Source organism: Bidens hawaiensis, unplaced genomic scaffold (genome assembly GCF_021521415.1).
Source record: "Bidens hawaiensis isolate Kalapana, Puna unplaced genomic scaffold, B.hawaiensis_p1.1 tig00010056_1, whole genome shotgun sequence".
Lineage (NCBI taxonomy): Eukaryota > Viridiplantae > Streptophyta > Magnoliopsida > Asterales > Asteraceae > Bidens > Bidens hawaiensis.
In genome coordinates, this window is record NW_027491759.1 from 629770 (window position 1) to 649462 (window position 19693).

Consider the following 19693-nt stretch of genomic DNA (forward strand, 5'->3'; position numbering starts at 1 on the left):
TTTCATAGAAGATCCATATTTGCTATTTTAACGGATATATAAATCAGGGGGAGACAATACGCGCTGCACTCTTTTTCCCTTAGCTATGGTTTTGTCCCACTGGGTTTTCCTAGCAAAGTTTTTAACGAGGCAGCATCCTGAAGCGTATGAAGTTGATAACCAAGGGGGAGTGTGATGAATAATAATTATTATGGTTATCAACACCTAAAATAGATTTGGCTTATTCCCCAAGTTTTTCCATCCTATATATACATCTCATTATACCTCATTGTAAGACACACCTAATGAATGAAATCTCCATCTTTCTTCCTACATCTCTCTCTCACATGTTTGGCTATTAGGCTTGTTTCACAATAGATGATAAATATTTAAAATACAATTATTATGCATGCTCTTTAACATTAGTTTTGTTTTTATTAAAATCCTGTTTTTTTTTTTTAATTATACACATCATCCTTACCTTTAATTAGATCATTTTTGTTATTTTTAATCGTACTAACGGACACTTAAATACCTAATTTGGGACAAAGTCACAAAATGACAAAGAAAATAATAAGCCTGCACAAAATATATTAGTTATAATCAGTTTAGTAATCGTTTAATTTCCAGCACAAACTTTATCAACAGTTTCTAATTTTTCATTATCAATTTTATCAGCTTATGGCTTTGGATTAAATGCAAAAACATCAAAAATAGATATATTTCAGGCCAGTTCATAATTATTCGTTAATTTGGTCTAAAACTCTAAATAATTCATTGAAAGATATATTTCATGTCAACATTTTAAATATATATTAAAGTTATAACGTTGTTATAAAAAACAAACTAAATGTGTCATAATTAGTATATATAAAAAAAGTACTTAAAGAAAAAATTAAATAAGCTAGGCCTGTCATCATTTTGTCATGTTTGTAAACATTAATTCAACGTACATGCTCATTTTGTTTGACGGATTAATGAAAGAAAAAAGTAGTATGATTATTTAAGTATTAGAAAAATTATCTGAGAAGTTTAAATAGTATATATGATCTTATATATAAATAAATGTCCGTAAAACTTTACATCAATGGGTAATTTAATCTTCAACTTTTTATTTATCTTTAGAATCATCAAATTTCTATTCAACGTTAGATTCATTTTTATAAATCCTTACATTTGTTCACATAATTACGGCTTTTTATATTTGCTTTTAGTAATCAAATTAATTTTTTAATAAATCAAGTTATTTGTAAGAATTTGATTAAGTCATTATAATAACAAATACTTCATCAATATATTGTATAGTAGAAATAAAGTGTAAAAAAGTTATATAAATCAATGTTTATAAAACTAGAACATCACATATTCTTATAATTATTTAAAATGATTAAGAACTAAAAATAAATGAGCGTATAAATCCGTATTAATGCACATCGTAGAAGTCCACCTAAGGCACTTGTACAAGTTGTGATGTGAAGTGGTTGATCTCAATTTCTATGCTAGCTTTGAAAGTTAGGTCACAACTCAAAAGGACGTCAACCGACTATCATTCTAAAATCGTCTTGTGCGAATATTTCATACTAAGCTACTTCTGTTATCACATCTGTAAGCGCTAAAAAAAACCCTCCACATTCGTTTCTCGTGCTTTGTACATGTCTAAGAGTTGAGGAAGTTAAAAATTCAACAGGAAAAAGCAATGGTGTACATCGTGATTCCTTGTAAAAAACCATGGATCCCGGGGTGGTGTTCACGGCCGACCCCCGGGTTTTTCCTAGCTCTTCCCACTATCACTCCGTGTGCTCTAAGTGTACACGCGTCTTATCATAACGATTAAATCTTTAATTTATTGATTACATACATTCCTGTCACCAAACCAAAATAAAGGCAACAATCTACTCTTTTGATGGTGTGTTGTGTTTTTGCTCTAGATGTTTTTATAAGAGAGAGATTTTTGTAGAAAAAATAAACACAGCAAGCTTAAGAAGCCTATGTGTGGTTCAGTATACTTCAAACGGTAGGAACACCATTCATAAATAACATAAAACTCTTTTAATGAATGTCAATATATACTTAACTCATTACAAGATGTTTTTAACAATGAAGAAAATATATCATTTTCTTGATAGTGTATCTTTCAACTATTTGACATTGAATCATTACAAAAATTGCAACCACAGGTCCACAGGATTATCTTTAATTTGGTTGTACTTATATTCAGATCATCAATTTAGATATGTAGGTCTATCATAACAAAAAATTATTAACCGAGCTAAAATATTGTTCAGAATAAATACATATTTGAAAGAATGTTTACTTTTTTCCCTAAATAATACGCTACGCCCAATTAAGGGGTGGTTGTAATATTCATATATAAAAAATATATAGTTTTTTTTTGGCATTAACCATCATAGTTTAAATTACTAAACTTAATTTTCATTTTATACATTTTAAAGTTCTATTGATTTCTTAAATCAGCAAAATTATAAGTTTTCCTACTTTATTGTTAACTCGTTTGCATGAAACTTATATGCAAAGGAGATAATTATAAATAATCCAAATTAATATATACCTACGTTGCCTTCCCTCTATGTGATTGGGCCATTCAATTCGAGTAGCTACAAAACCCCTTAATTAATATTATTAAGACTTAAGAGTACCTTCACCATTTCCTCAAGGGTTACTCACTCACTCCATCACTCCAATTTAAATCCCTATAAATAGGCTTGTCTTTGCAACGGAAGTCTTCACTATCTTGACAGACATTAAAAGAAGATCATGGTGATGAAGGCTATGGTGCTAGGTGAAGTCGTGCCGTGCATGCTAATGGCTTCAATGGAGTTTTGCACCATCGGGTTAACCATCTTGGCTAGCACCGTCTTGTCCAAAGGGCTAAGTCCCTTGGTGTTCGTCGTCTACACGAATGCACTCTCTTCTATCTATCTTCTGCCTTACAACACGTTCATCGTCACTAAAAACAAGTTCGGTTCTTTCCTTTAACTAATTAATTAATATCAGAACTATTACAAGATGACCTGGTGGTGAGGATTAAGGACCTGAATAAATAGTCTCAGGTTCAAACCTTATCTTGGATTGACCATTGTTATCCAAAAACAAATATATATATAATCAACATCATATGATCATTCAAATGTATTTAGATCGAGCATATATATACCCAATCGAACACAAAGTTTGATTGTGAATTCAGATGCAAATACATATGGATCATCACCATAAATAACACATGATCGAACGAATGCATGCATGCAGATTGACTGTTTTAGTATATTCATAATACCAACGTACGGTTACTTAAAGTTTGCTTAATTCTATATTGGTTATATATCTTGCAGGAGAGAAGATCTTCTGCCACGGTTTTTTCTTCTTGGTTTCGTTGGGTTTGTATTCTTGCTCTTGATGATCCTTATTAGCAATGGCAATCAATCGATATATAACAGTTATGCGTGGTGAAGAGGTATGTACCCGCCTCAACACTGAGCGAGGCGGGTCAACCCACAAAGATACAGACAAGTAACTTGAAATCAAAACATTATGAAGGCACAAAGCCAAAACCTATGCGCATGGCGCATATCACATATGCTCAGGCATCATATGCCCAGGCACCACATATGCTCACGCATATCACATATGCGCGTGGCGCATCCGCGCGTGGCGCATATAACATGCTCGTGCATATCACATCTGCGCATGAAACATCTGCGCGTGAGAATAAAGAGAAGACCGAGCGCATCCTCAGGATGGGCGCATATCACACATGCACATAATCAACCTCGTCCTTATCCAAATCAGGATTAGGGCAACCTTGATTGTGCACGTCAGACAACCTTCCAGAAGGCATCTTTTTAAGGAATAAGGATATGCTGATGTTGACAGCTGCTAAATGAAAGGTGGACAGCTCAGCATGACTCATGGGTTACCACGTGATTATAACCAATGAAAAAGCACCAGGTGTCTCCAAGGACACGTGGCGCAAATCGATTGGAGGAGGCCAACAAGGCTGAGCCCAATCAATGGAAACCCTAGCACTATAAATACAGCATCAACTCCACAAGGAAAGATGATCCAAGAGCTGACAGTTACAGCCAGTATTTATTCACATTCAATCATATTCAATCACATTCACTCACAAAACAGTTACATCCAGTAACACCATAAGAGAGAGGGTTCAGCTATTCAGCAGAGTCTCCAGATTTGATACACGGAGAAACACAATCACATAATCATACAGAGTAACATACAGTATTCAGCAATTAAGCAATACTCTCCAAATTCCCTTACTCTCACATTATCATCTTCTCCTACATATACTTATTCTCACGCCGGAGGGTTACCCCAAAGAGGACCCCTCTGTCCCTTTCTGAGGGGTAAGTAACGGCGCTGTTCATTTTGTAGGTGGAAGAACACTGATCCAGAAGAACCATCGGTGAAATAGTATAATCACACCCGAGGAAAGTAGATCTGCTACCAGTGAGTAGATCCACGTTTCTTCATTGGCGCCATCCACTGTTACAAACGGCAATCAGATCTCATCAGATCTACAAAAAAAAAAAAAATCAATCACCATGGTTTCTGGCGTTCATAACGTTGATCAAGTTCTGGAGGATATTGAACGTGGGGATGTTAATGAGGGACAGCAGTTCCTGAGGGGGCCGCGTGATTCTACGCGCCCCACCAGTAACCGTCCCTTCATCACAACTCCTCACGGGCAGACTGAAACTCCTCCAGACGATCTCACGTTACACAATCTTGCCGGCGCAAAACAAAAAGGACCAATGGGTCCAGAAGATGAAGCGAATGATCCTAAAGAATGGCTCATAAGCGAGCAGCGGCGTCTAATGGACAAGTATAATGAGATGGTCAAGCAGAAAAACCTAGCCGACATAACACAAAGGCAAGCGTTTGATAAGCAGACTACAAAAAGGCCGCGCGCGCCGGAAGAAGGACATTCTGTTCACACTGCACACACTGAGTTCAGTGATGAAGAAGTGCATAGCATGAGGAAGACGCGAGATACTCATGCAAGAGGCTCACAACTCCGCGCGCCTGTGAACATGGCGCCTGCAGCCAGAGCAGATCTGGATCTGCACATGCCGTACAGCCCGCCAGTGAGGGGGCAAGTAGACGTAACCACGCCGTACAGGCCGGCCATCTTAGTGAAGCACTCAAAATTTACTGAGCGCATCGCTAAGGCCCCCATCCAGCACAAGACCAAGATGCCAAGTGGTCTGGGCAAATATGATGGCACAACAGATCCAGATGACTTTTTGCAAGGTTTCTATAACACGGGAAACCTAGAGAGCTGGACGATGCCAACATGGTGTCACATGTTTGCCCGCTGCCTTACGGGCGCGGCGCGGGTCTGGTTCGAGAGCTTGCCGACTGGGCAAATTGATGGGTTTGAGGAACTATTGGAAAAATTCCAAGCCCACTTCGTACAGCAGCGCAGACACACGCGCGATCCTGATGACATCATGCACTGCGTGCGCAGAAATGATGAAACGATTGAAGACTACATCACTCGTTTCAATCAGGAGTCCCTGGCAATCGGGGGTATAACTGAGCAGCTCCTGCGCGTGGCCTTTATTCAAGGCGCGCGCAGTGATCAACTCCGCCGAGCTCTCGTAAGCAAAGATGGTATGCCCACCACTTGGGCAAAACTAATGGAAGCATCGCGAGTCTTCGCGAGAAATGAAAAACAGATTGCCCAAGATAGGGCAAGAGAAAGAGCGCATCAGGCTGAATCACCGCGCAGCAAAGAGAAGAGGGCCAAACAGAACTCTGTATGGTCCAGGTTGCAGCCAACAAGTTTTTCTTCCGCAGAAAAACAAGCGCAACCAAGCTCACCCCAGCCCCAAAAAGATGTTCGTAATCGCGGGGAGGGTGACAAGAGGGAGGGCGGCAGAGATCCTAGCAGACCTCTGCCAAGAATATGGACTTCCCTCACTAAAACACCTTCACAGGTGTTAAGTACTGAGAATGTCCAATTCAAGCCCCCCAAGCAACTACACTACAAGGGACCGCAAAACAGTGGCAAATATTGTGAATTTCACAGGTCCCCGGGCCACAACACCGACGCATGCCATCATTTAAAGGATGCGATCGAGAAAGATGTAAAATCAGGCAGGCTGGCTCACTTGGTGAAAAACCCAAGAATAGAAGATGAGCAACCGGAAGGCGCCTCTGCCAGCAAGAAATACAAAAGAATCTGTGTGGCTGAGGGGGGACGACAAGGGCAGACGTCAAAAAAGAGAAGTGCGCAAATCAACGGAGATTGGCGCGAGCAGCAAGTTATCTTCCCAAGAATCAGGGGAGGCCCTTCAATAAGCAGTCCTCTCGTCATCACCACACACATTGCTCATTACGAAGTGTCAAAAGTCCTGGTGGACACTGAAAGCGAATCTGACATTATGTATGAGCAATGTTTCAGAAAGTTAGACCCGGCAGACCAAGCGCGGCTAGAAATTGTGAACGCACCAATCTGTGGTGTTTCAAATGAAATCATCCATCCCCTAGGTCAGATTCAGTTTGAACTAACTATGGGGGATGATGAGCACAAGCGAGCCGAAATTGTCAACTTCTTGGTCTTGCCCACCACGTCATGCCACAATATGATCCTGGGTAGGGGAACGATTGCCCAATTTAATGCTATACCGTCGCCGGCGCACGGCGCATTGGGGTTCCCTACACCAACAGGCGTAACATTTGTTTACCGCGATCATTTGTGCGCAGAGACAAGTACGCCGCGGGAAGGGAGAATGAAACTTCCAATGGCGGACAATGCGCCAGAGAAGTGGATTTTAAACCCAAAATTCCCAGACCAAACGGTCACAATTGGCGCTACCATTTCAGACGAAACGAGATTGAGAATGAAAAGGTTGCTCACAAAATACACGTCGGTCTTCGCGTGGCAACACTCCGATATGACTGGGGTCCCGCGAGACTTGGCGCAACATTCTCTTAACACGTTCAAGTCGGTGGAGCCAATTGCTCAGAAAAAGAGAATCATGGGGGATGAAAAGGCGAAGGCCATGAATGAGCAAGTCGAGGACCTGTTGCGCGCAAACATCATCCGCCCGATCCGATACCAGACGTGGGTAGCCAATCCTGTGATGGTAAAGAAATGCAACGGGTCATGGAGGATGTGTATTGACTTCAAGGACCTCAACAAAGCATGTCCGAAAGACTGTTACCCCCTCCCAAACATCGACGCAAAGGTGGACTCCGTGGCGCCATTCAAGCTCAAATGTTTCCTGGATGCCTACAAAGGTTATCACCAGATTCAAATGGCACCACAAGACGAAGACAAGACTGCCTTCAGAACCGACAAGGGTGTTTTTTGTTACACAAAAATGCCCTTTGGTTTAAAGAATGCGGGCGCCACCTATCAGAGACTTATGGATTCGGTTTTCAGTGAACAAATCGGAAGAAATCTAGAAGTCTACGTGGATGATTTGGTGATCAAGAGCAGGGAGGAGATACAAATGCTCAAAGACATCGAGGAAACTCTTCAGCGCCTAACGGAAGTTAACATGAAGCTCAACCCGAGCAAATGTACTTTTGGCGCGGAAGAGGGGAAATTTCTTGGTGTAATGGTCACTAAGGATGGTTTCAAGGTGAACCCTGAAAAAGTGGAAGCCATCCTTGACATGCCTTCACCATCCACCATGAAAGAGGTTCAGAAGCTGAATGGTAGATTGGTGTCAATCAACAGGTTCCTAGCGAACCACGCCAGCAAATCTACTCCATTCGTTAACACTTTGAGGAACTGCTTGAAGAAGAGCCAATTCAAGTGGACGCCTGAGGCTGAGCAAGCTTTCAGTGAGATAAAAGAATGCCTCATAAAAATGCCCGCGCTCACAGCTCCACTTCCTGGCGAAACCCTTACATTGTACTTGTCAGCTGGAGACCGCGCCATCGGCGCAGTATTATTGATGGATCGCAAGGGGATCCAAACGCCAATATACTATGTGAGTCGGGTGCTGACAGATCCTGAGACGCGCTACTCCATCATGGAAAAGTTAGTTTTGTCACTAACACACGCGTCGCGCAAGCTTCATAGATATTTCAATGGTCATCCCATTGAAGTTCTGACTGGTTACAACATCCAGCAAGTCTTGCTCCGTTCCGCGCTCTCAGGAAGGCTGACAAACTGGGCACTGGAATTAGGAGAGCACACGATCTCCTATAAGCCTCGACCAACAATAAAGGGACAAGTCTTGGCTGATTTCATTGCCGAGGTCCCCGAAGGAAAAATTGAAGAGGCTCAGCGCGAGGTAGACCCCCCGCGAGCCAATGATGAGGAAAATGTTTGGAGATTGTTCACTGACGGAGCTTCAAACAATGAAGGGTCCGGCGCAGGCCTCAAACTGTTGGATCCAGAGAATCATGAATATACTTACGCCATCAGGTTGGACTTCAAAAGCACCAACAATGAGGCTGAGTATGAAGCCCTGCTGGCTGGCCTGCGCATCGCGCACAAATTCGGGGTAAAAAAGCTAGAGGCCCATGTTGATTCATACTTGGTAGCAGCACAGGTCAATGGCCTTTATGATGCCAAGGAGAACACCATGCCTCTATATCTAGAGCAGGCGAAAAAGCTCACCGAGCAATTTGACAGCTTCGGAATCATTCATATTCCGCGCAGTGAAAACAAATCTGCAGACGCGCTGAGTAAGATGGCATCAACCAGTTTTGATCACTTTAGCAAAGATGTCAGGGTGGAAGTGATGAGCAGCCCGTCAGTGCAAATGCAATCTGTCCTTGTAATTCATACAACCCCTTCATCCTAGATAACTCCAATAATGGAATTCCTGAAGGAGGGGAAGTTACCGGACGATCGCGCACAGGCGAGGAAGATAAGACACAAGGCGCAGAACTATGAACTACTTGATGGTACATTATATCGACGCTCTTATCTTGGACCGCTCATGAAATGCCTGGATGCTGAAGAAGCAAGCTATGTGATTAGGGAGATTCACGAAGGAATCTGTGGAATACACGCTGGCCCGCGCATGGTGGTTGCCAAGGCAATGAGCTCAGGCTACTATTGGCCAGGCATGTACTTGGATGCGCTAAAAGAAATCCAAAAATGCAAGGCATGTCAGAGCTACGCGCCAAACACCATGCGGCCAAAGAACAACTTGATTCCAGTGACCTCCGCATGGCCTTTCCACAAATGGGCCATTGATATTGTGGGGCCCCTGCCGCAAGCGCAAGGGCGAGTGAAATTTTTGGTAGTGGCGGTAGACTATTTCACAAAATGGGTTGAGGCCAAGCCGCTAGCAAAAATCACAGCTGAGGCGATGAAGCAATTTATCTGGAGCCACATCATTTGCCGTTTTGGCCTTCCTATGGAAATTGTGAGCGACAATGGCAAACAATTCACTGACAGGAAGATATCCAGCTGGCTCAAAGAATTGCACATCAACCAAATCTTCACTTCGGTCTACCACCCTCAGGGGAATGGCCAAGTGGAGCGTGCGAATCAAAGTTTGTTAAATGGGTTGAAGAAAAGGTTGGAGGGAGAACCCCATTCTTGGGTCGAAATGTTACCTAATGTCCTGTGGGCGCACAGGACATTAAGCAAAACTAGCAATGGCGAATCCCCGTTCAGCCTAACATATGGGACAGAGGCTATGATCCCAGCGGAAATTGGGTGCCCATCCCATAGGGTACTCATGATGAGCAAGACTGATAACGAGCGCGAAAGAAGATTGGACCTCAACTTGCTTGAAGGGCGCAGAGAAGCGGCTATCATCAATGAAGCCAAATACAAGAAAAAGCTGGAAAAATATTATAATCAGCGCGTTAAAGAATGCCACTTCAAGAAAAATGATTTTGTCCTTCGAAACAATGAAGCTAGCCGCGCAATACCCCCAGGAAAAATGTCCCCCAATTGGGAAGGACCTTATCAAATCTCAGAAGAATTGGGGAAAGGCGCGTACACTTTAAAAGATTTGAATGGAAAAAAGATACCGCGCGCGTGGAATGCAGCACAGCTTAGAAAATGCTTCATGTAAAAATTCAAATATGTAATCAAGGCTTTTAAGCCATCATGAATGATGATTCGCGCTATCTTTCAATATTTGTTCTATTACCTTTGCATACATGTTTCACACTTCCTTTATTAATTTGGAGCAATATGACAACACTATATTGACTTCAAAACAAAATAAAACGAAGTAAAACATACATGCGCGAGCCTTAGCTCAAACGCGTTAACGAGTCTTAACTCTAAAACGTCAGGGCCGTAGCCTAAAACAAAAAGCCTTAGCTCAAAACACTCACAAACATCCATCTATCATCCCGCGCAGCCTGATCATAAAAATCCCTAAACACAACTAAGGCAAAATACATGCCAAATCATAGTTGTTAAGGTCTCAGGTCGTGGTCGCGCGCGGAATCATAGTGGATATCTGAGTAACACATGCTGGCATGTAATGGCTAAAACTCATAATTCCATATAAAAAACGCGCGACAATGACGCGCAAAAAAGGAATAGTGAAAAGTCATCGCGCGTGTCAGCATAAACAAGATACTGCGAAACCACTTACAAAATAGGACTATGGTTAAGTAAATAATTTCCTTACAACCTTGTTCTTATTTTAACGTGCAAGCATATCTTATATCTATACAAGCAAACATGAAGAGATGAATGGAAATGCGCAAGATGTGAAAAAGGGAAAACAAATTTCATTCCATAGCATTGAAATTTACAAGTGTGATGAGTTACAAATTACAAGTATAACAAAAAACAAAAAAAAAAAAAATTAGAAAGATGAAGGGCTTCTCAAGTCTCCACGTCGACGTCAGCCACTTCATCACCCTCATCATCTCCTGCAGCATCTGGCGCGCCCCGCTCCTCATCTCCAAACTGACCATAGTCAAGTTCTTCCTCCTCATTGGAGTCTTCTATCACGACGGTGTCAGGAGCAGATTCTTTCGCCGCGCCAGAGCCGCTGGCAGGGGCAACATCCCCCGCGCCAACATCATCGCCAACAGCCCCCTCGCATTCATCGAGCAACTTCTTTAGCGCGCCGAGGTCGGGCTGGTCAGCAAGCGCAGCTATCTGCAAATCATTAGAAAAGTATTGAGTACAAAACACTTGGAAAATTAATCAAGAAAAACTCATTAAGGTCAAGGTACCTGCACAAGGATGGGGATGGGAGTATTCATATACTTCTCCCCCACCGCGGCCATGTCCGCGCAGGCCGCGTCGCTCTTGTAAGGGTAGTCGGATGGGTTCTTCTTCAACATGCCATATTCATACCCATCCGTAAACCCTTCAGCTCGACCCACCAAGCGCGCGGCAGCATTGCAGTCCATCACAAGGGCTTGAAACTCGGCAGAATATTTCATCGCCAAAGCGCAACGAGTCATGCCCTGTGACACCAGCCATTGGCGATCCTGCGCGAGGCCAGCAACAGACGTCTCGAGGGCAGGAACCTGGGAGTTTAATAACTCAACAGTTTCCTAGGTCTTTTTTAGCTCCTCTTTATCAGACGCTGCTGCCGCCAAAATTTTTTCTTTCTCCGCCTGCGCAGCATCAAGTGCTTCCTGGCTAAACGCTGCCGTCGCCAAGGCCTCATCCCTATCGGCCTGCGCGGCCGCCAACTCCTTCTTCAGGCGCGCAACCTCACTCTCCAGTGATGATTTCTCAGTGATACTCTGGACGATAGCTTGGTCACGCGCCTCCGCCTGCTGTTCCAAGACACGCACTCTCCGCGCGTACTTGGCAACTTCGCCCTCCGCCATCTGCTGCTTCTCCCGCGCAGCTTGGAGCTCATGCCCGCGCTTAATAAAGGCGGTGTTGGCACTTGCTCGGTTTTCGCTGAGCTCCGCCTGGAGTTTCTCAGCTCGTGCGCGAGCATCAGAAAGGTTCCAGGCGGCCACCTTAACCTCTTGCTGGGCTGCCACAAGAGCATCGCGAACTTTAATATAATCACGATGAAGCTCTTGGGAGGCAGCAAAGAAAGCCGACCCAGCGAAAATGTGATCGTTGAGCAAGTCAGCGCGGGTGCGCCCCTCCTGATACCTCCTTTCAGTAGGAGGCACGGCATGAGCCCAGAAGTCCTCGCATACGCCCATGGATTGGAAGGAACTGTCTTCATTAATATTCCATCTCGGGCGGTAAACGTGGTCACCTTCCTGCAAAACACAAGAAATGTTCTAAGTCATAAAACATACAAATATAGAGGTACGCGCAGCGGAGCAACAAATTAAAACATACCTGCGGGGATGAAGCAGAAAAGTCAGCGCCAGCCCCACCAGAAGTCTGCGCTGCGAAGTCTTGTGGCATCGCAGGGCTGGCGCGGTCTCCCAAGGAGTCTTCAGCTTGAGCCCCCTCATCCTCCTCATCTTCTTCAATAGGCCTCTTCTCCTGCGACCTGGAGGGCTCCAAACCAGTCTCGCGGGGAGGGCTGCGTGTAGGAGGAGGCGAGGGAGGTCTCGATGCCGCCAGTTCGGCGCGCAATACGGTTTCCTGCTCCTTTGTAATCCCAATAAGGGGAGACTCAACACTAGCAGGAGCAGGAGCAGAACCAGAGCGCCGGCAACGGCGCCAGGAGTGTCACCAGCAGCTTGTACGCCAGCTACAACTCCTATGAACAAATCAACAACAAAAAATGGTTTATGACTTGATCAAAACAAAAACTTCAGAAGACAATGGCGCAAAACATACCTTGGCGCAATTCTGTTCGCGCGGCGAACATCGCCATAAAGTTCATTCTACCCTTTTCTGAGGGTAGAACAGGGGACTTCGAGGCAGTCCCCGGCGCAGCCTCAGCACCTTGTTGCGCCTGAGGCTGATCTGCTACCGTCGCCGGTCCTGCAAACATTCAAATGCAAAAAGATTTAATAATAATTCAATCAGAATCGCCCTCATTGAACCATTATGGGTAAGCAAAGTATACCTTTCGCAGGCGCGGCACTGCTTCTCTTTTCAGCAGCGCGAAGGGAGGAGGTCACGCCACCATACCTCAAGTGGACAGGAGGTCTGCCCACTTTCACAGGCAGGGAAGCTAAAGAAACCTTGGTGGTAAACACCTGGGTTTCCTCAGGTCCTTTCCTTTGAGCATGGGGATGAGCGACAGGGGTGTCATCTTTCTTCTGTTTCTTACTGGCCCCTGCGCCAGATTTCCCCTTAGCTTTGCGTTTTAATAGGGGCGCCTCCTCTTCCTCCTCCTCCTCTTCCGCGAGCTCCAGCTCGTAGTTTTCGAGCGCATCTACAAATACAAGCAACAGAACTGTTAATAAACTTTGGTATTCTAAAGGAATAAGCATAAGTGCGAAGGCTTACCAGGCGCGTCGCTATCAAAGTCAAATTCCAGATCCACAGGGATGAACATGTCATCGAAGCGATCTGGGAAACCAACCTCCCCAGCGCCAAGCGCGACGGAGCCACCTTCCACTTGATCATCATAAGCGGCGTGGATATAATCCTTGGTGACTGCGCGAAAACAAGTCAAGTGATATCAGCAAAAAGAATTATGTTCGCGCAGAAAAAGAAATAAAGCAATGAAATAAACTTACACAACCCGTCGACTTGGATAACGGGCTCAAGCGCGCTGTCGGCCCACAGCCTACTCATGCCGACCCCCACCAGCGCCTCCTCGCGAATTTTCTTGGCGGGGGATGGTTCGGCGGTCAGTTTCTTAACCCAGGCGCCGGTTGGGTTCTTAATAACATCCGCATCCGCGGGCGCAGAATCGATCGCGCGCATCGTCATGCGGATGGGGATTACACCAGCCCTGATGTAGAAGAACCTCTAAGACCAGTCATGAAGGCTCTTGAATGACACGGTGCTGCACTTAACCTTCTGACTGCGAGGAATAAAGGAGATCCAAGAATCTTGGATCTTGGGCTTGTAAAAAAATTGAAAGCGCCGAGGGGTGGGCTCCTCGCGCTGTGATTTGCACATGAACTCGAAATGAGTCATGCGCACAAGTCCAAACGGATGGATTTGGGATATATGAATCCCGAAAAAACGTAACACCGCGCCTACAAACCTTGTCATCGGAAGACGAAGGTTGCAGTGGGTGAAAAAATGGGTGTACAGTGAAATATAGCCGGGAGGCGGGTCCTCCGCCGTTTGCCCGGCCACAGGCAACATGCAGCCAAACACAGGGAGAAAACCCTGTGACGAGATGAGGCTGTCGAGATCGGCCTGCCTCAATTTGCAGGGGATTTCATTCCACCTTTTCGTGGCCTTGGTCCTCCCTACTTCCTCCGATGTGGTCTCAACAACCCTCTTCCCCTTGCCCTTTTGCTTAAATGTCGACATCACCACAGATTTCACACGGCGTCTTCGAGAGGCAATAGAGGTGATTGAGGGGTTAGAGGAGTCTGAACTATCAGACATACAATTGCAGCAGCAGATAATCGAAGATTCGAAAACAATGAATACACTCAAATCAGAATATGAAAGGCAGAAATTCGAAAATTAGCAACAATGAAGATGAAGATAAAAAATTTTCTTAAGGGCCTGCTTTTATAGGCCCAGGAGAGAGAAATTTGGCAACTGATCGGATTTCACGCGCCCCCACTCGCAGCTGTAAGCCAACGTGGTCGCGGCACGTGTCCTTGACACTGTTGAGGGGACATAAAAACGTCACGGAACTGCCACGGAGCAGAGACGCGCCCCCACTCGCAGGTGCAAACCAATGAGAGCGCGACACGTATTCCAGACAGCTGTGCGAGGGGACATGAAAGGCACTGTAGCACCTCGAGCACACGAAACGTCTGACACGTTTCCGGCGCACGTCACCACCAACCAACGACGTGTGTGGACCTTTCGTTTTAACCAAATGGATAGAACTTCGAGCAACGATGGAAACAACCAAGAAAACGACAAAACCCCATTAAAAGACCAAATCAGTAAGTCTAATATCTATCTTACCGCGCTCGCGCGAGATAAGACACACATTAGACTGGGGGGGCTTGAAGAGGTATGTACCCGCCTCAACACTGAGCGAGGCGGGTCAACCCACAAAGATACAGACAAGTAACTTGAAATCAAGACATTATGAAGGCACAAAGCCAAAACCTATGCGCATGGCGCATATCACATATGCTCAGGCATCATATGCCCAGGCACCACATATGCTCACGCATATCACATATGCGCGTGGCGCATCCGCGCGTGGCGCATATAACATGCTCGTGCATATCACATCTGCGCATGAAACATCTGCGCGTGAGAATAAAGAGAAGACCGAGCGCATCCTCAGGATGGGCGCATATCACACATGCACATAATCAACCTCGTCCTTATCCAAATCAGGATTAGGGCAACCTTGATTGTGCACGTCAGACAACCTTCCAGAAGGCATCTTTTTAAGGAATAAGGATATGCTGATGTTGACAGCTGCTAAATGAAAGGTGGACAGCTCAGCATGACTCATGGGTTACCACGTGATTATAACCAATGAAAAAGCACCAGGTGTCTCCAAGGACACGTGGCGCAAATCGATTGGAGGAGGCCAACAAGGCTGAGCCCAATCAATGGAAACCCTAGCACTATAAATACAGCATCAACTCCACAAGGAAAGATGATCCAAGAGCTGACAGTTACAGCCAGTATTTATTCACATTCAATCATATTCAATCACATTCACTCACAAAACAGTTACATCCAGTAACACCATAAGAGAGAGGGTTCAGCTATTCAGCAGAGTCTCCAGATTTGATACACGGAGAAACACAATCACATAATCATACAGAGTAACATACAGTATTCAGCAATTAAGCAATACTCTCCAAATTCCCTTACTCTCACATTATCATCTTCTCCTACATATACTTATTCTCACGCCGGAGGGTTACCCCAAAGAGGACCCCTCTGTCCCTTTCTGAGGGGTAAGTAACGGCGCTGTTCATTTTGTAGGTGGAAGAACACTGATCCAGAAGAACCATCGGTGAAATAGTATAATCACACCCGAGGAAAGTAGATCTGCTACCAGTGAGTAGATCCACGTTTCTTCACGTGGTTATAATGAATGGTAGAAAGTTGATCACTAATATGAAACTTTAAAAGAAAAGAACAATCAACTTTGGAACTAAAACTAAAACCATTTGTAGGAAAACATGGGATAATCAGTTTTAATCTTATACGTACGTGTTTGAGCTTCAAGGATCATAATATATACATAGTCAGATTTGCTTGATCTGATTTAAGGTATAATTTATGTGTACATATATACAGGGTGACAATGGCACAAAATCTAGCGTTTGTTGGATTGAGTTATAGTTCCCCTATCGCTGCTATTGGAATGGGTTGCACGATCCCCTCTTTTTCATTCATTCTTGCTGTGTTTTGCAGGTTCGCTTCCCTCGTTTTAATTACATAAATATCTTTTTATTGATTGAGGAATTTTAATAGTACGTAGCTTTTATATTGAATAACAAGCTAGTATGAAAATAAACTTGAAGTTTTTGGAAATATATAATTATCTACTTTCATGCAACGAAACCTTATATAATAGAAAATGATCCGTAGTTAGTGCAGTGGTTCTAAATACAAACGTTGGAATATGGTTACTGATGCACATTTTTGTATTATATATGAAAACAGTATATTTGCATGCATGCATGCAACCATGCAGTAATTGTCTAAGGATTTGGTTATTGGTTCACACGTAAATATATATATATATATATATGAATGTTTCACACAACAGATTTTGACAGCTTTGTTGGAAATGGCCGTTTGCTACATATTTCTGTACAATTTTGATATAGGAAACAACTGATCAGTTTTCTAGTAGCTAGTGAACTAAAAACTTACGTACATATATTTATAATTAATCACCAAAGAACCTTTAAATGGTATCGTTTTCCATGAGGTTAAGGGTTCCGTTTCCGTGATGGACAATGGTGTAGATCGATTTAGCTACAGGATATATTAGAGTGTTAATGTTTTTGCTCAAATTATAGATATATATATACACGTACATATGGTTAATAAGAAAATTCACAAACTAAAGACACACCTCAGACACTCAAGCTGTATATGTATAATTCTATCACATCGTATATTTTATTTGTATTTAAATACTTGCATTTGTTTTGACTTAATTTAGAAATCGTTTAAGAGAATATTTGATTCAGAAATTAGAAGTGGCCGGTGGCTCCCAAAAGCACCCTTAAATGACAACTTACGTTAGCTTTGTCTGTATAAAAAATGTGTTATTAAAATAAATTATGAGTATTATATGTACCGAGATTCAGATATATACAACTATACAAGAATATTGTTAGATCATGAACTCAAAACTATGACCAAATTGTTATGAGCATTTAAAACACAGAAATATTTTTTGTTTTATTACCATAGTGATTATTAATTTGTTATTGTTTATAGAAGGACAAATGTGGATTTGAGAAGTTCAAGCAACCGAATAAAATTGATGGGTACATTGATATCTGTGGCTGGAGCCGTGACGCTCACGCTCTATAGGGGACCCGTGGTGAAGGACCCATCGACTCATCTTCAACTAGCTCCTCGACTCTTTGTTTTCTTGTCTCACAATGAAAACTGGGTACTTGGTTGTGCACTTTTTGTGGCCGCGTCCTTGTCTTACTCAATATGGAATATTATCCAGGTTTTACTTGACCCAGTATAAAACACATATTATAATTACGTCAAGGAATGTTGTTAGTAAATATTAGTATTTAAACTAAACTTATAATTGTCGTTTGTTTATTTCAACCTTGTATTATTCAATTCAATTGTGAATTGATCTCTGATTACCAACAGTAAAAAGGGTCATTTTAGTCATTATTCCTATATGATAACGCCCATCAAGTATTATATATGATAACGCCCATCAAGTATTATTGCTAAATTGATATCCATGATTCAGTTTTAATATTGATGGCAGGTGGGAATAGTTGAAAAATGCCCTGATGTAATGACAGTGGCTTCTAGTTCTACCTTATTGGGGACATTTCAATCTGCTTTGCTTGCTATAGTCACAGAACGAGATCCTACTGCATGGAGGCTTGAATTTGACATGGCACTTCTTGTCATTGTGTTAACGGTAAGCAATTTAGCTCGCTTATATGAATCATGTCATTGTTTTGTAGTTTTACGGTTTAAGAAGTAATTACAAGTCTGATTAATTATCACGTGTCTTCCTTAAAAGCCGCTATTTGGAAGTCTAATCAAAAGCCATGTATATATGTGGTGCGCACAAAGAAAGAGCCAGTTTTACGTTATTATGTTCAAGCCTTTCGGGGTTGTAGTTGCTGGCATGTTTGGTTGCGTTTTCTTTGCTCAAACATTTCATTACGGAAGGTAATCCTTTCGAAACATTACATATTAACTTGCTACCAATCTTAGTTTGTTTTGGCATTATTAACTTTTCCTAATTAAGATACAAATCATATACGCAGCTTGATGGCCGCAGTGATATCGGGAATTGGATATTACTCAATGATGTGGGGTCAAATCAAAGAGGATGAAAGTAAGAAGGCCAAAGCGAACATACAGGAAGAGAGCATCCCTCTTCTACAAGAAGAACAAGTTTAATTAAGATGTGTTTTAATACATATATATATATATATATATATATATATATATGTTTTATGCAAGCTAGCTAGGGTATTTTTGAAGGCCCTAGCTATAAGCATAATGTACAATCTTATATCATACAAGAAATAAGTAACAAGATTTGAAGTTATGGATGAAAACAAAATAAAAAGTTATAAAATGGCTTTCTCTAGCATCAATGCAGCGGCTATCCAAGTACGCATACAAAGAAATTAATACCCCCCCCCCCCCTCCCCCGGAATGCAGGAACACCTCCATCTCCTATTTAACTTAAACTCCGGTCACCCAATTTCAAGTTATAGTACCCGGTCATTGATACCTTATTTGTGGACCCTCAATCTTACATACTCAGTTACCAATCATCTTTTATAATTTATTTGAAAAAAAAAAAGTTTTTAGTGGGTAATGTAGTATTGATAGAACTTGTAAATTATTTCAAGTAATTTTGTAACTCAATAAATGCAACCAACAAACCCCTGGAAAAAGTATTAATTAGAAACCAAAGCACTAAATGTCATACATATTGATGAGCAATTAGTTTTTAAATTTCTTGAAAATAAATTGAAATTAAGACATTTCATTTTGTAAAATCTTTGTCACGTCATATCATTGAATTTTTTTCATTTAGTGGAGCACGTCATATCGCATCACATAAATATTATTAAGATTAAGAAATAAATAAATGTACGCATATATCGTTCCAAAAAAAATAAGTGAAATTAATCAAGATTAAGGGGAAATAAAATGATTAAAGAAACCTCAGAAAAAGACTTGACAACCACAATACTCTCCATAAAAATTCAAAATTAATTTCTTGATGGTAGAATGGTTAAATACATAGATATGAATCATATATATCCAACCACCACTTGTACACCATGCAATGAAAGTTGTACATAGTATGTTGGAGGGAAATATCAGTTCTTATTTCATTTTCAAAGATCACCAAACAAACCAAGTATTGTTTTGTTAATATATATGTTTCCATTTCTGTTCATTTATTTTCTTCTACTTCAAGTGAAATATATATCTCTTCATAGGTTGTTGTCAAGTTAACCTACACTTGCTTTATACATACTCTCAATACTATCTACTCATATTATGTTTATGTAATATGTAATTTAACTCTCCAGTAAAACTAAC

At 42.2% G+C, this 19693-nt stretch overlaps 1 protein-coding gene across 1 annotated transcript; it reads left to right on the forward strand.

Moving 5' to 3' along the window:
* The first annotated feature begins 2546 nt into the window (after positions 1-2546).
* LOC143534079 (WAT1-related protein At1g70260-like) lies at positions 2547-18529 on the forward strand. Its single transcript, XM_077028674.1, has 7 exons — positions 2547-2957; positions 3333-3377; positions 16202-16318; positions 17360-17600; positions 17880-18038; positions 18144-18295; positions 18394-18529. The coding sequence occupies exons 1-7, from the start codon at positions 2755-2757 to the stop codon at positions 18527-18529; spliced, it is 1053 nt and encodes a 350-aa protein (XP_076884789.1). The 5' UTR covers positions 2547-2754.
* The last annotated feature ends 1164 nt before the right edge of the window (positions 18530-19693 follow it).